The 15,709-nt window shown below is 44.0% G+C and overlaps 1 protein-coding gene across 2 annotated transcripts in view; it reads right to left on the reverse strand.

Annotated features, from left to right (window-relative positions):
* Window positions 1-10,607: 10,607 nt before the first annotated feature.
* Window positions 10,608-15,709, reverse strand: part of LOC118389446 (DNA-directed RNA polymerase, mitochondrial-like) — a 98,932-nt gene continuing 93,830 nt past the window's right edge. Inside the window, exons 19-21 of one of the 2 annotated variants that reach the window (XM_035779356.2) lie at window positions 15,034-15,125; window positions 12,740-12,813; window positions 10,608-11,519 (exon numbers count right to left, since the gene is read on the reverse strand). In XM_035779356.2, coding sequence (XP_035635249.1) covers window positions 11,470-11,519; window positions 12,740-12,813; window positions 15,034-15,125 — 216 coding nt within the window. In that variant the 3' untranslated portion in view covers window positions 10,608-11,469. Of the gene's footprint in view, window positions 11,520-12,739; window positions 12,814-15,033; window positions 15,126-15,709 lie in introns of those variants that run through there. The other variant, XR_008147336.1, reaches the window with a different exon arrangement.

Genomic DNA, 15,709 nt, shown 5'->3' on the forward strand with positions numbered 1-15,709 from the left:
CTGTTCCGAACGCATTAGACGACCAGTTCTTTTAGCCTTTAGCTGTACTCTTATCCTACTCCTCCTCTGGTGATGTAGAGGTTAATCCAGGCCCTGCAGTCTCTGCCAACCCAGATGTCCTAGCTTTGTCTGAATCCTGGCTTAGGAAGGCCACTAAAAACCCTGAAATTTCCGACAAGACAGAACAGCCAAAGGGGGCGGAGTTGCAATCTACGGCAGAGATAGCCTGCATAGTTCTGTCATACGATCCAGGTCTGTGCCAAACAATTTGAGCTTCTACTTTTAAAAATCCACCTTTCCAGAAACAAGTTTCTCACCGTTACCGCTTGCTATAGACCACCTTGTGCCCCCAGCTGTCCCGTGGGCACCATATGTGAATTGATAGCCCCCCATCTATAGTTAGAGCTCGTACTGTTAGGTGACCTAAACTGGGACATGCTTAACACCCTGGCCGTCCTACAATCTAAACTAGATGCCCTCAATCTCACACAAATGATCAAATGAACCTACCAGGTACAACCCAAATTCCGTAAACACGGGCACCCTCATAGATATCGTCCGTAACAACCTGCCCTGCAAATACACCTCTGCTGTCTTCAACCAGGATCTCAGCGATCCCTGCCTCATTGCCTGCGTCCGTAATGGGTCTGCGGTCAAACGACCACCCCTCATCACTGTCAAACGCTCCCTAAAACACTTCTGCGAGCAGGCCTTTCTAATCGACCTGGCCCGGGTATCCTGGAAGGATATTGACCTCATTCCGTCAGTAGAGGATGCCTGGTTATTCTTTAAAAGTGCTTTCCTCAACATCTTAAATAAGCATGCCCCATTCAAAAAACAATTTAACCAGGAATAGATATAGCCCTTGGTTCACTCCAGACCTGACTGCCCTTGACCAGCACAAAAACATCCTGTGGCATACTGCATTAGCATTGAATAGCCCCCGTGATATGCAACTTTTCATGGAAGTTAGGAACCAATATGCACAGGCAGTTAGGAAAGCAAAGGTTAGCCTTCTCAAACAGAAATTTGCATCCTGTAGCACAAACTCCAAAAAGTTCTGGAACACTGTAAAGTCCATGGAGAATAAGAACACCTCCTCCCAGCTGCCCACTGCACTGAGGCTAGGAAACACTGTCACCACCGATAAATCAACGATAATTGAGAATTTCAATAAGCATTTTTCTACAGCTGGCCATGCTTTCCACTTAGCTACCCCTATCCCGGTCAACAGCCCTGCACAATCCACAGCAACTTGCCCAAGCCTCCCCTTTTCTACTTCACCCAAAACCAGATAGGCAATGTTTAGAAAGAGCTGCAAAATCTGGACCCCTACAAATCAGCCGGGCTAGATAATCTGGACCCTCTCTTTCTAAAATTATCCGTCGCAATTGTTCCAATCCCTATTACTAGCCTGCTCAAACTCTCTTTCGCATCGTCTGAGATCCCTAAAGATTGGAAAGCTGCCGCGGTCATCCCCCTCTTCAAAGGGGGAGACATTCTAGACCCAAACTGTTATAGACCTATATCTATCCTACCCTGCCTTTCTAAGGTCTTCGAAAGTCAAGTTAACAAACAGATCACCGACCATTTCGAATCCCACCGTACCTTCTCCGCTATGCAAGAGGAGCTGGTCATGGGTGCACCTCAGCCACGCTCAAGGTCCTAAATGATATCATAACCGGCATCAATAAGAGACAATACTGTGCAGCCATATTATAGACCTGGCTAAGGCTTTCGACTCTGTCAATCACCACATCCTTATCGTCAGACTCAACAGCCTTGGTTTCTCAAATGACTGCCTCGCTTGGTTCACCAACTACTTCTCAGACAGAGTTCAGTGTGTCAAATCGGAGGGCCTGTTGTCCAGACCTCTGGCAGTCTCTATGTGGGTGCCACAGGGTTCAATTATCGGGCTCTCTTTTCTCTGTATACATCAATGATGTCGCTCTTGCTGCTAGTGATTCTCTGATCCACCTCTACGCAAACGACACCATTCTGTATACTTCTGGCCCTTCTTTGGACACTGTGTTAACTAACCTCCAGACAACTTCAATGCCATACAACTCTCCTTCCGTGGCCTCCAACTGCTCTTAAAATGCAAGTAAAACTAAATGCATGCTCTTCAACCGATCGCTGCCCGCACCTGCCCGCCCGTCCAGTGTCACTACTTTGGACGGTTCTGACTTAGAATATGTGGACAACTACAAATACCTAGGCGTCAGGTTAGATCGTAAACTCTCCTTCCAAACTCACATTAAGCATCTCCAATCCAACATTAAATCTAGGATCGGCTTCCTATTTCGCAACAAATAGACTGACTATCTGACTATCCTACCGATCCTTGACTTCGGCGATGTCATTTACAAAATAGCCTCCAACACTCTACTCAGCAAATTGGATACGGTCTATCACAGTGCCAGCCATTTTGTCACCAAAACCCCATATACTACCCACCACTGCAACCTGCAACCTGCTCTTGTTGGCTGGCCCTCGCTTCATATTCGTTGCCAAACCCACTGGCTCCAGGTCCTCTATAAGTCTTTGCTAGGTAAAGCCTCGCCTTATCTCGGCTCACTGGTCACCATAGCAGCACACACCCGTAGCACGCGATCCAGAAGGTATATTTCCCTGGTCACCCCCAAAGGCAATTCCTCCTTTGGCCGCCTCTCCTTCCAGTTCTCTGATGCCAATGATTGGAACAAATTGCAAAAAAACACTGAAGCTGGAGACATATCTCCCTCTCAAACTTTAAGCACCAGCTGTCAGCAGAGCAGCTCACAGATCACTGCACCTGTACATAGCCCATCTGTAAATAGCCCATCCAACTAGCTCATCCCCATGCTGTTATTTATTTGCTCCTTGCACCCCAGTATCTCTACTTGCACATTCATCTTCTGCACATCGATCTCTTCAGTGTTTAATTGCGAAACTGTAATTATTTCGCCACTATGGCCTATTTACTCCCTTATCTTACCTCATTTCCACACACCGCATATACACTTTCTATTGTGTTATTGACTGTATGTTTGTTTATTCCATGTGTAACTATGTGTTGTTGTTTATGTCGCACTGCTTTGCTTCATCTTGGCCAGGTCAGTTGTAAATGAGAACTTGTTCTCAACTGGCCTAACTGGTTAAATAAAGGTGAAATAAAAAATAAAAAATAAATCCACAGCAGGCGAATTCAGGTAAGTTAGATATTAAACTAGAATTTCTCTAGACTGTAACATGTAAATAAGATTAGGCAACAGTCGTTTTGCTAAATAAATGCAATTCATATCTTCACAGATGTAAAAGTTTAAGCTCAACAAAAAGTGTCCTTCTCTTGTCTCAGCTCAAGCAGAGAGTCAGAAGTCCCAAAAAGTCTTCCTCCCAACAGAAATCCCCCAAATTCACACGTTATTCCAAAACGTAATGTTTATTGTTGGCTAAACCAAACCAGGTTGCTTTAGTTCACTTGAATGTAAAAGAGCAAAATAATTTAGTGGACGGCAAGAAATCTACCAACTTGACTGTTAGATTATTGCACATGAAAGCAACACTTGTTTGAAGTAATGCAATCACATAGGCTCAACAGCAACGGCTGTAGTAAAATGTAGTGTTTCTAAGCCTTTAAATATCTATTAGTAATATCCCTAGCCTCCCCTAGCGAATCAATATCATACAAGTTAATTTACTGAGATGTCCTTTTCACCATCATTTCCATGTTAAACTAGTCAAGTGTTTGGTGAGAGGGTTACCTACACCATTTCAAAACTGTCTACATTTGGAGGGCTTTGAGGGGTAAATGGGCTTGCGAATGTGATAAAACAGACTGAGGTATAAGTATAACAAGCGGAACAAGAGAGGGTCAAAACGAAGGGAAATCCTTCCGGGACTGCAGTGGAGTAGAAAGACACTACCATTACCCCATCGTTCAGGGCCTTTGAAGGCAGATAGTTTTTTTTTCTACAACAGAAGGGGGCTTACATCTCATTAAACCGTAGCTGGGGGAAACAGAATCAGGAGCTAGATAGGAACAGTACTAGTGCACTCAAATAACTGCACGGAGAGGATGAGTTCAAGCACACAGCCTCCTTATCAAGCATTACCCCCTTTGGTGGAGATGGCTTGTTTGGCCATGAAACTGATGCAGCGTGCTGGAGCTACTCTCTTTGTTCCACTAAAAGGAATTAAATAAAAAAAATACCTCATAATGACTAAGCGAAAAAACGTTTTTTAAATGTTTGCAAATGTATTAATATTAAAATTCAGAAATACCTTATTTACATACACTACCTTTCAAAATGTTGGGATCACTTAGAAATGTCATTGTATTTGAAAAAATAAATAAATAGTGTATTAAAATAACAACAAAGCTGACCACGACTCCATTTTGTTGCTCCCTGCCTATAGACAGAAGCAGGACTAAAACATATGATAAAAAATTACAGACCTCTACATGCTTTGTAAGTAGTAAAACCTGCAAAATCGGCAATGTATCAAATACTTGTTTTCCCCACTGTATGTGAGAATGCTGTTCATTGACTACAGCTCAGCATTTAACACCACGGTACCCTCCAAACTCATCATTAAGCTCGAGACCCTGGATCTCGACCCCACCCTTTGCAACTGGGTCCTGGATTTTCTGATGGGTCGCCCCCAGGTGGTGATACTCAACACTGGGGCCCCACAAGGGTGTGTTCTGAGCCCTCTCCTGTACTCCCTGTTCACCCACGACTGCGTGGCCATGCACGCCTCCAACTCAATCATCAAGTTTGCAGACGACACTACAGTGGTAGGCTTGATTACCAACAACGACGAGACGGCCTACAGGGAGGAAGTGAGGGCTCTCGGAGTGTGGTGTCAAGAAAATAGCCTCACACTCAACGTCAACAAAACAAAGGAGATGATTGTGGACTTCAGGAAATAGCAGAGGGAGCACCCCCCCATCCACATCGACGGGACAGTAGTGGAGAGGGTAGTAAGTTTTAAGTTCCTCGACGTACACATCAAGGACAAACTGAATTGGTCCACCCACACAGGCAGCGTGGTGAAGAAGACGCAGCAGCGCCTCTTCAACCTCAGGAGGCTGAAGAAATTTGGCTTGTCACCAAAAGCACTCACACACTTTTACAGATGCACAATCGAGAGCATCCTGTCGGGCTGTATCACCGCCTGGTATGGCAACTGCTCCGCCAACAACCGTAAGGCTCTCCAGAGGGTAGTCAGGTCTGCACAACGCATCACCGGGGTCAAACTACCTGCCATCCAGGACATCTACAAAATCCAATGTCACAGGAAGGCCACAAAGATCATTAAGGACAACAAACACCCGAGCCACTGCCTGTTCACCCCGCTATCATCCAGAAGACGAGGTACAGGTGCATCAAAGCAGGGACCGAGAGACTGAAAAACAGCTTCTATCTCAAGGCCATCAGACTGTTAAACAGCCACCACTAAAATTGAGTGGCTGCTGCCAACATATCGACTCAACCTCAGCCACTTTATTATTGGAAAAAATTGATGTAAAAAATGTATCACTTGCCACTTTAAACAATGCCACTTTTATATGTTTACATACCCTACATTACTCTTCTCATATGTATATACTGTAGTCGATACCATCTACTGCATCTTGCCTATGCCGTTCTGTACCATCACTCATTCATATATCTTTATGTACATATTCTTCATCCCTTTCCACTTGTGTGTATAAGGTAGTTGTTGTGAATTGTTAGGATACCCCGGTGCACAACTGAGCAAGAGAACAAGTACATTAGTGTGTCTAGTTTGAGAAACAGATGCCTCACAAGTCCTCAAATGGCAGCTTCATTAAATATTACCCGCAAAACACCTGTCTCAACGTCAACAGGGAAGAGGCGACTCCGGGATGCTGGCCTTCTAGGCAGAGTTGCAAGTTCCTCTGTCCAGTGTCTGTGTTCTTTTGCCAATCTCAATTTGGTCTTTTTATTGGTCAGTCTGATATATGGCTTTTTCTCTGCAACTCTGCCTAGAAGTCCAGCATCCCAGAGTCGCCTCTTCACTGTTGAGTTTTCAGCTGTGCTAACATACTTGCAACAGGGTTTTCTAATGATCAATTAGCCTTTTAAAATGATAAACTTGGATTAGCTAACACAGCGTGCCATTGGAACACAGGAGTGATGGTTGCTGATAATGGGCCTCTGTATATCTATGTAGATATTCCATTAAAAATCACCCGTTTCCAGCTACAATAGTCATTTACAAAATTAATAATGTCCACAATATATTTCTGATTAATTTGATGTTATTTTAATGGACAAAATATCTGTTTTTCTTTCAAAAACAAGGACATTTCTCAGTGACCCCAAACTTTTGAACAGTAGTGTAAGTATTCAGACCCTTTACCTAACATCCGTATGATGGTTTTTAAACTTTTTTTTCTGTGTTTTTGTTGTTGAATTTTACCCCTTTTTCTCCCCAATTTCGTGGTATCCAATTGTTTTAGTAGCTACTATCTTGTCTCATCGCTACAACTCCCGTACAGGTTGAAAGTCATGCGTCCTCCGATACACAACCCGACCAAGCCACACTGCTTCTTAACACAGCGCCATCCAACCCGGAAGCCAGCCGCACCAATGTGTCAGAGGAAACACCGTGCACCTAGCAACCTTGGTTATTGCGCACTGTGCCCGGCCCGCCACAGGAGTCGCTGGTGCAAGGAGTCGCAAGGATTTCCCTATCGGCCAAACCCTCCCTGTCGCGGCCGGTTATGACAGAGACTGGGCGCGAACCCAGAGTCTCTGGTGGCGCAGCTGACGCTGCAGTACAGCACCCGTAACCACCCGGGAGGCCCATGTTTTTTCAACTTGATTGGAGTCCACCAGTGGTAAATTCAATTGATTGGACATGATTTGGAAAGGCACAAACCTGTCTATATAAGGTCCCACACTTGACAGTGCCTGTCAGAGCAAAAACAAAGCTATGAGGCTGAAGGAATGGTCCGTAGAGCTCCACGACAGGATTGTGTCGAGGCACAGATCTGTGGAAGGGTACCAAAAAATGTTTGCAGCATTGAAGGTCCCCAAAAACACAGTTGTCTCAATCATTCTTAAATGGAAGGCGTTTGGAAGACTTTTCCTAGAGCTGGCCGCCCGGCCAAACTGAGCAATCGGGGGAGAAGGGTCTTGATCAGGGAGGTGACCAAAAACCGAGATGGTCACTCGACAGAGCTCTCGAGTTCCTCTGTGGAGACGGGAGGACCTTCCAGAAGGCCAACCATCTCTGCAGCACTTCACCATTCAGGATTTATGGTAGAGTGGCCAGACGGAAGCCTCTCCTCAGTAAAAGAGACATGACAGCCCACTAGGCACCTAAAGACTCTCAGACTATGAGAAACAAGACTCTGGTCTGATGAAACAAAGTTTCAACTCTTTGGCCTGAATGCCAAGCATCAAGTCTGGAGTAAACCTGGCACCATCCCTTTTTTCTTTTCTTGTAACAGGTAGACCTGCATTTGCTGAAGCATAGCCTATGCCACAGTAGTATAATGACCAAATGTGTGTCTAATTTACACATCTCCATCTGGCTTTCAGGGTCACCTTTTTTCATTTTTTTTTCTATCCCCAATTTTGTCATATCCAAATTGGTAGTTACAGCCTTGTCCCATCCCTGCAACTTCCGTATGGACTCGGGAGAGGCGAAGGTCGAGAGCCGCGCGTCCCCCGAAACATGACTCCGCCAAGCCGCCTGCTTCTTGACACAATATTCACTTAACCCAGAAGACAGCCGCACCAATGTGTCAACACCGTACACCTGGCGACCGTGTCAGCGTGCATTGCGCCCGGGCAGCCACAGGAGTAGGTAGAGCGCAATAGGAAAAGGACAACCCGGCCGGCCAAACCCTCCCCTAACCCGGACAACGCTGGGCCAATTGTGCGCCACCTCATGGGTCATCCTGTCCCAACACAGCCTATGATCGTACCAGGATCTGTAGTGATGCAGCTAGCATTAAGATGCAGTGCCTTAGACCGCTGCACCACTCAGGACGACTACCTCATTTTTTAATTGTAAAGGTGTCTTCATTTTTATTATTGCAGTTTTAAAACAGCCTATCACTAAAATGTTGTTGCTTTAAATCAGTTCACAAGCGAACACTCTCTTGCAGTCTTTCTCAATTTCATTCAAATTGCATCCAAAATAGATAATCCTGTTCTAGATTTATATATAGATGTCCTAGTCTACCTCTTTCAGGTAATAAATTCAATGCAGTATCAGCCTTTATATTAGTCTAATTAATGATGGGTTATGCATAATAAGCTTCTAACTTATAACTTGCACAACATGCAAGCACCTGTGCTCCGCTGGCCTCTCCATAAGAAAATGCTCCTTAGCTCTGAGTCCCATGCAGGAAAAGCTAGACTACAATAGCTTGCCGGGCTTCTTTTTATATCAATAAACTATTCAAAGGGGGATGCAAGTTCTTGTTTGCTGAATGCTAAATACAGCAGCCAATACAGATCACGTGTAGTTTGAAAGAAGAGCGAATGCGCAATGATGGTAGGCTATAGCAGTTATTTATTCAGACTCATAACCATTCAATCTTCATGAAGAGAAGTGAAAGCCATCTGCACCTATTTATAGTCCTATATTATGCAAGCATGTCATTAGAATGATGAAGATAAGGACAACAAAACGTATTTCATGTAATTGTTGAAAGCTAGGAAGGAATGAAGCAATAGAGAGAAAGAGGTAGGCTATAAAAGTAGGGGAAATATAGTATTAGAAAAAAGTATATACAGTACCAGTCAAAAGTTTGGCCACATCTACTCATTCAAGGGTTTTTCTTTCTTCTTACTATTTCCCACATTGTAGAATAACAGCGAAGACAACAAAACTATGAAATAACACATATGGAATCATGCATGTCCTGAAAAGTTTGCTGTTATTACAACGTCATTCTTGTCACATTAGCGCACGTTAGCAACAACCGTCCCATTATAGGGACTCCGATCTTACGGAATCCTTAAGAGGTTTTTAGAAGTTTAAACAAACTCATGTTTTTTTCTTTGTATTATCGTTTACCAGATCTAATGTGTTATATTCTCCTACATTCATTTCAAATTTCCACAAACGTTAAAGTGCTTCCTTTCAAATGGTATCAAGAATATGTATATCCCTGCTTCAGGTCCTGAGCTACAGGCAGTTAGATTTGGGTATGTCATTTTAGCCGAAAATGGGAAAAAAGGGGCAGATCCCATTTAAAGTATGGCTCATCAGGCTCAGGTAGCATCAGGCTTGAATTTTCGATCAAATCTCTAATCAAATCCAGACATAGGCCTATTTATATGCTTTTGAATCACGCTTCCGGTTTTGGTAAAATATTCAACCTTAGTCTGGTCTGTAAGGTGTTCTCCGAGAGAGAGAGAGAGAGAATCTGCCATAATGCATCAGAACAACAGATCATTATTGAAACTCCATGTAGCCATGCCTAGCAGCCATGTTCCATCAGCGCAGACATGTACAGAGCCTTTTCTGTTTGTCTGACAGATTAAAAACCCTTTCACCAATCACTTCTTAGTTCTCTGCTCAGATTTAGCAGACAGAGCTCTGTGCTCTGCGTCAGTAGCCAAGTTGTGAAAGGGGATATGCGTGAGTGTATGAGAACCTGAAAGCACTTCACAGCAACAATCAGAGCTGTGCCCTTGAACATGAACACTGACAGGGAGAAGAGAGAGCTAAGACATGCAAGGAGTGCTTTTTAGACCATTCGAGGACACCGACTTGATTTGCTTCGTCATTGAAATTACACAACGGTAACAGAGGACCTCTTACAATCAACAGGCTTATAACACAGCGAGAGGCATAGTGGGGATGGCCGAGTAAAAACCAGTCCGTTCAATTGAAATCTGAAAATGAACCAAGTCTAAGTGTGGAATTAATACAGATGGCTCTGAGGTGATTGCAAACAAGGCTCTTGAGTTAATGATAGAGGGCTTTGCTCAGAATATGAGGACGTATCCATGCCGAAAGAGCAAATATTACTTCTTTGTAATCACTTGTGAACATTATGAGGAGTTGGTAAACAGATGGCACGAGACAGATGGCATGCGAATTGTTCAGTAATACTATATTTATGAAATGGTTTAGTTTAAGTAGTGTCGCCGAAGTGTTCCGTTTCAACTGCAACACTAAAAGAATTCATCAACGCTACATACAATTGTAACTGTGTCAGATTCATGGCAAACAAATGACCAGTTACACAGACTGGAAAAGCAGAAGAAAAGAATGTGGCTTTCTTTTTTTTTTTCATCCATATTTCATGACGTCCTCCCTCTCACAGCCAGTTCTGTTTGGGTCTAGGCTACATTTGCATTTGAACATCGACTCAGCACCTTTTGTCTGAAACTGCTGTTGCGTTTGAAGCCCAGATCAGATACCATTTCTGTTTTTTTTTTACCTCTAGATGTGGGCACTGGCCCAGAAAAATATGATCTTTGTTGATTAGCAATTCTTCAAACCCTTTGTGGACCATCTTATGACGCTCGATACAATTAAAGGGTACAGATATAATGAAATAAACCCCCATGTCTGTAAACACATAATCCAATCAAAACTCTTATCATCAAATTAACAAGAGATGCTTTAAGAAATACATGTTTATTTAAAAAAAAATCTATTGCTTAATTACTCCAAAAGGTTAAAATAAAAACACGAAGTCACAGATTTCTCCCCCATTCCAATCCATTATTTCTATCTTCTTCCCTCTCTCTGTAAGTGAGAGTAACTGTCTCTATTGGAAACTTGTGATGTAAATGAAGTATCACTCGAAATGTGAGAGTGGGCATCTCTTCCTGGGTGCCTCTGAATCGATGAAAGGCAGGATCATGTGCTTTAATGACCCAGGTGTTAGCCGGAGGGAGAGAGCCGAGAAGGAGGGGGGATGGAGGGCACAGACCGACCACACTGGGCTACACCGTTGATCAACGCTCACTCAGAAGTCTCGCTTACTGTCTCTGGCTCTTTATGTAATGTGGGTATACCTGATAAGGGGAGGACACACAGGTGTGAGGAACACGAGCGTAATACAGTATAAAGCAACGTTCACATTCTCATCAAGAAATGTCATTCGCACACATTGACACACGGAAACGTTCTCTCACAACCACCCACACACTACAGTAATAGGAGAGTGAAAGTCATAGCATGGGTCATAATTGAGCTCTGTTGAGATCTTCAGTCCAGGGTGTGGGAGTTGCTCTGCTCTCCTCTCCTCCCACAATGGTCTGTGGCTAGCTGTCTGTCTGGGTCATTATGAGTGATTGAGCTGCTTCCGAAGGCCTTGCCTTCGCCCAGCGGGCTGTGGATCAATCAGCCGATGTCTGAGGGAGACAAGACCTCCCAGCCTCCCAGGCCCCACGCAGCCCTCCCAGTGTTCAGCCTCACAGCCTGTCAATCCCACTCATCTCCCTCCATTGGCTTCTGCTTCCTGTCTGCCTGTTCCTCTCAGCTGAAGAAGTAAGTGGATTCCTTTACCCGCTGGAGATCAAAGTTGCCTGGGAGACAAAAACAACACAAACACACCTCAGTGAAAAGTGATGATTGCTTAAGTTTTGATCTGTCAAATATTGTGGTCCAATTCGGAGTGACTGATCAGTCTAACATCAATCTCCATCTTCAGATCCGCATTGAATTCAACTCTGAAAAGTTGCCCCTGTACATGACTGTCGACTCCTATCGACACATTATAGGAGTCAATGCTTCCTCTACCATTATATAGCAGGGCCAGACTGCTGACTGTAACCTGTCATTTGTGAGTGTAAGAGCAGGGAGGGGCCTGTCTGTCTATATAAGGGACCAGATTATAATACTGATTCTGTCATTTAGAGGAGGGGAAATGACAGCTAGGCAAGACACCCACTCTGTGCATAGCTATTCTATCTCAACTAACACATGTAACCTACTACAGGAGAGGAACTAAATGTTCCGATTATGTTGTATAACAATGGGCGATGCTGAAATGAACCACGACCTGTTCAATGTAACCTGGCGGAGTGATGCAGAAAATCATCCTGGATTATGTCCAGCTAGTATTCATCCACTGTATCCTGTTAGAGGAGACAGCCAGGGGTTACCGTGGTGATGGCCTCTGTGTGATTCGGACACAAAACAGACCACCACATCTGCCTGAGCCATGTAAACAAATTATGAATGCGGGTGGAGGGTGGGTACAATTAATGGTAATCAACTTTATGCAATTCAGCTGCCGGTGCCAACCAGCCACTACAGATGGACAGAGAGAGAGGTTGAGTAAAGCCTCCTTCAGAACTGATGGATGGACGTGTTGCTGACAGAACAACGGACGCTGTTATCAATCATCCCCTATGTCTATGCTGTGGGAATTAGAGGTGGAATCTGATGGACAGAACACACAGGTCACATAGGGTGCAGATAGCGAGAGAGACAAAGATGCTGAGAGACAGACACACACAAGAGAGTCAGAGAGATGCAAAGAGAAAACGAGGCAGAGAGAGAACAAGACAGAGAGAGAGAACAAGACAGAGAGAGAGAACAAGAAAGAGAGAGAGAACAAGAGAGAGAGAGAACAAGACAGAGAGACAGACAGACAGACAGACAGACAGACAGACAGACAGACAGAGAGAGAGAGACAGAGAGAGACAGAGAGAGACAGAGAGAGACAGAGAGAGTCAGAGAGAGACAGACAGAGAGACAGAGAGACAGAGACAGAGAGACAGAGAGAGACAGAGACACTGACCTGTTTGGGGCACTTTGGCCAGCAGCAGCAGCATTCTCCGGTACTCCAGAAACTTTTTGCTTTTGACCTCGCTCCTGGAGGAGAAGGGAGGACACGATAAAAGCCTTATTTAAATGTTGTTGTTGTGGTGGTAAGAGGTTGGTCAGGAGTCCCGGTTAGTGAGAAGAGCAGGATAGTGGTGCAGGATCCTCAGGCTCATCTCCCTAAGCTCCAGCCTTCCTCAGTCTCTCCTCACCTCTCCTCCTAGGGACTAATGACCTCACGGGGCCTGGGCACAGGGGTGAAGGGCTGGCCTGAGGTGCCCAATTACCCCACAGAAGGAGCAGTGTGGATACCATGTACACTTAACCCAAGTCCAGGGGATTACCGTAAAAACAAAACTTTTTACAAGCAACCTCACTAACAGTAAAAAAGCCTTTTTTACTGTAATACAAGTAGTCTGTTGAGATTCTAAACACATTTATCTTCAAAGGCAGTCTGGGATCTGGGAATTTGTTGACATTAAAAATCATGTCTCTATTGGACAGCATAGTTAAAATCCCATCCAGCGTTTAGTATGTTTACCTTCTACAGTGCTTAAATTATTATTACTTTAACGATGTGTGTATGCTTTACCATGCAACTACAGTGCATTAGGAAAGTATTCAGACCCATTCCCCTTTTCCACATTTTGTGTAGTTACAGACTTAATCTAAAAACATATTTAAAACAAATAAAAAAACATCAATCTACAAACAATTGCCCATAATGACAAAGTGAAAACAGGTTTTTAGAGTTTTTGCAAATGTATTACAAATAAAAAACAGAAATACCTTATTTACATTAGTATTCAGACCTTTTGCTATGAGCCTCGAAATTGAGCTCAGGTGCATCCTGTTTACATTGATCATAATTGAGATGTTTCTACAACTTGATTGGAGTCCACCTGTGGTAAATTCAATTGATTGGACATGATTTGGAAAGGCACACCTGTCTATATAAGGTCCCACAGTTGACAATGCATGTCAGAGCAAAAAGTAAGCCATGAGGTTGAAGGAATTGTCCGAACGAGCCCAGAGACAGGATTGTGGGATCTGGGAATGGGTACCAAAACCTTTATGCAGCATTGAAGGTCCCCAAGAACACAGTGGCCTCCATCATTCTTAAATGGTTGAAGTTTGGAACCACCAAGACTCTTCCTAGAGCTGGCTGCCTGGCCAAACTGAGCAATCAGGGGAGAAGGGCCTTGGTCAGAGAGGTGACCAAGAACCTGATTCGCTGGTCTGATGAAACCAAGATTGATCTCTTTGGCCTGAATGCCAAGCGTCACGCCTGGTGTAAACCTGGCACCATCCCTACGGTGAAGCGTGGTCGTGTCAGCATCATGATGTGGGGATGTTTTCAGTGGCAGGGACTGGCAGGGACTGGGAGGGACAGCCAAGACAACACAGGAGTGGCTTCTGGACAAGTGTCAATGTCCTTGAGTGGCCCAACCAGAGCCCGGACTTGAACCTGATCGAACATCTCTGGAGAGACCTGAAAATAGCTGTGCAGTGACGCTCCCCATCCAACCTGACAGAGCCTGATAGGATCTGCAGAGAAGAATGGGAGAAACTCCCCAAATACAGGTGTGCCAAGCTTGTAACGTCATAACCAAGAAGACTCGATGCTTCAACAAAGAACTGAGTAAATGGTCTGAATACTTATCTAAACGTACTATCATTTTTGTTTTTCTTTATACATTTGGAAAACAAAAACACTATATTTGCTTTGTCATTATAGGGTATTGTGTGTAGATTGATGAGAAAAAAAACCCAAAACAATTTAAACTATTTTAGAATAAGACTAAAGTAACAACACGTGGAAAAAGTCAAGGGTTCTGAATAGTGTCTGAATGCACTGTATATCATTAACGTCCAGCTATGGCATGTCCAGGCTTAACAAGTACATAGCGTATACAGGGTGAGAGAGAGACCACAGCAGTAAACTCCCAAGTAGATGAATGTTTTGTACATTCTTTGCCTACATGGCTGAGAGAAAGTGAAAGGTTCATCGGCAGTGCTGTTGAATATACTTTTTGTTGAGTTATGTATTCTCAGTAAAAATGCTCAATGTGCAATAACAAGTTCTGGTAAATGCACAAAATAGGCCAGGTTTGCATATAAAGACATATACAGTCAGGTTTTTCCCCTCCCCAACACTTTTATCTCTCTATGCTCCTTTCCTCCTATCTTATAGCTAAATAAAGCATACTAAACTGCCAGTCTCAGTGTGGTGTATCAGTGGTCCAGTGTGTGTGGTGTGTAGAAACTTACTGTAGCCCAGAACAGTATTTCTTCAGTAGGAAGTTGGATAGCTCTTGAAGGATGGGCTGGCTGTGCAGTGCCACAAACTGCTCCCGGCAAACCTGGCAACCCAAGAGAGCACACCACACACAGTCACTCTACTGTACTCCCAACACTCATGCAATCACTCTATTCAACACTGGCATTTGACTGTACTGGGAGTTCTAGAGTGATCTGGCAACTCGAGAGAGTCACTCACTCTGTCCTCATGATACAAGCAGAACCAACAACACTACTCAACTCTCCAGCTTCATTGACACAGGACTCGATGTCACACTGCTGACTTGAGTTATGCTAATGATCTCCATTGGGGTTGTTCCATTTGTCCTCTCTAGTCCCGTCGGTCTCCATTGTGTGACTGGGGAGATCTAAACTAGGTTGATGACCCTGATACTACATAGACAACAGGGGAGGACAGGAGGAGAGGAGAGAAGGAGAAGAGGGGGTAGAGGTAGAAATGGAGGAGGAAAGGGATAGGAGACTAGCTAGAGTGATTGGGGACATTCATTTATGCTGCCAGGTCGGTGCCAATTTAATGCTTGCCTGAAGAACAGAAATATGATAATATAAAATCCTATGTCTTATGTTAAGGTGCGGACCAATATATTTAAAGTGCTGCCCCTAGCCTTTGTGTTCAATTGGCTAT

This window comes from Oncorhynchus keta, chromosome 1, assembly GCF_023373465.1.
Source record: "Oncorhynchus keta strain PuntledgeMale-10-30-2019 chromosome 1, Oket_V2, whole genome shotgun sequence".
Classification (NCBI taxonomy): domain Eukaryota; kingdom Metazoa; phylum Chordata; class Actinopteri; order Salmoniformes; family Salmonidae; genus Oncorhynchus; species Oncorhynchus keta.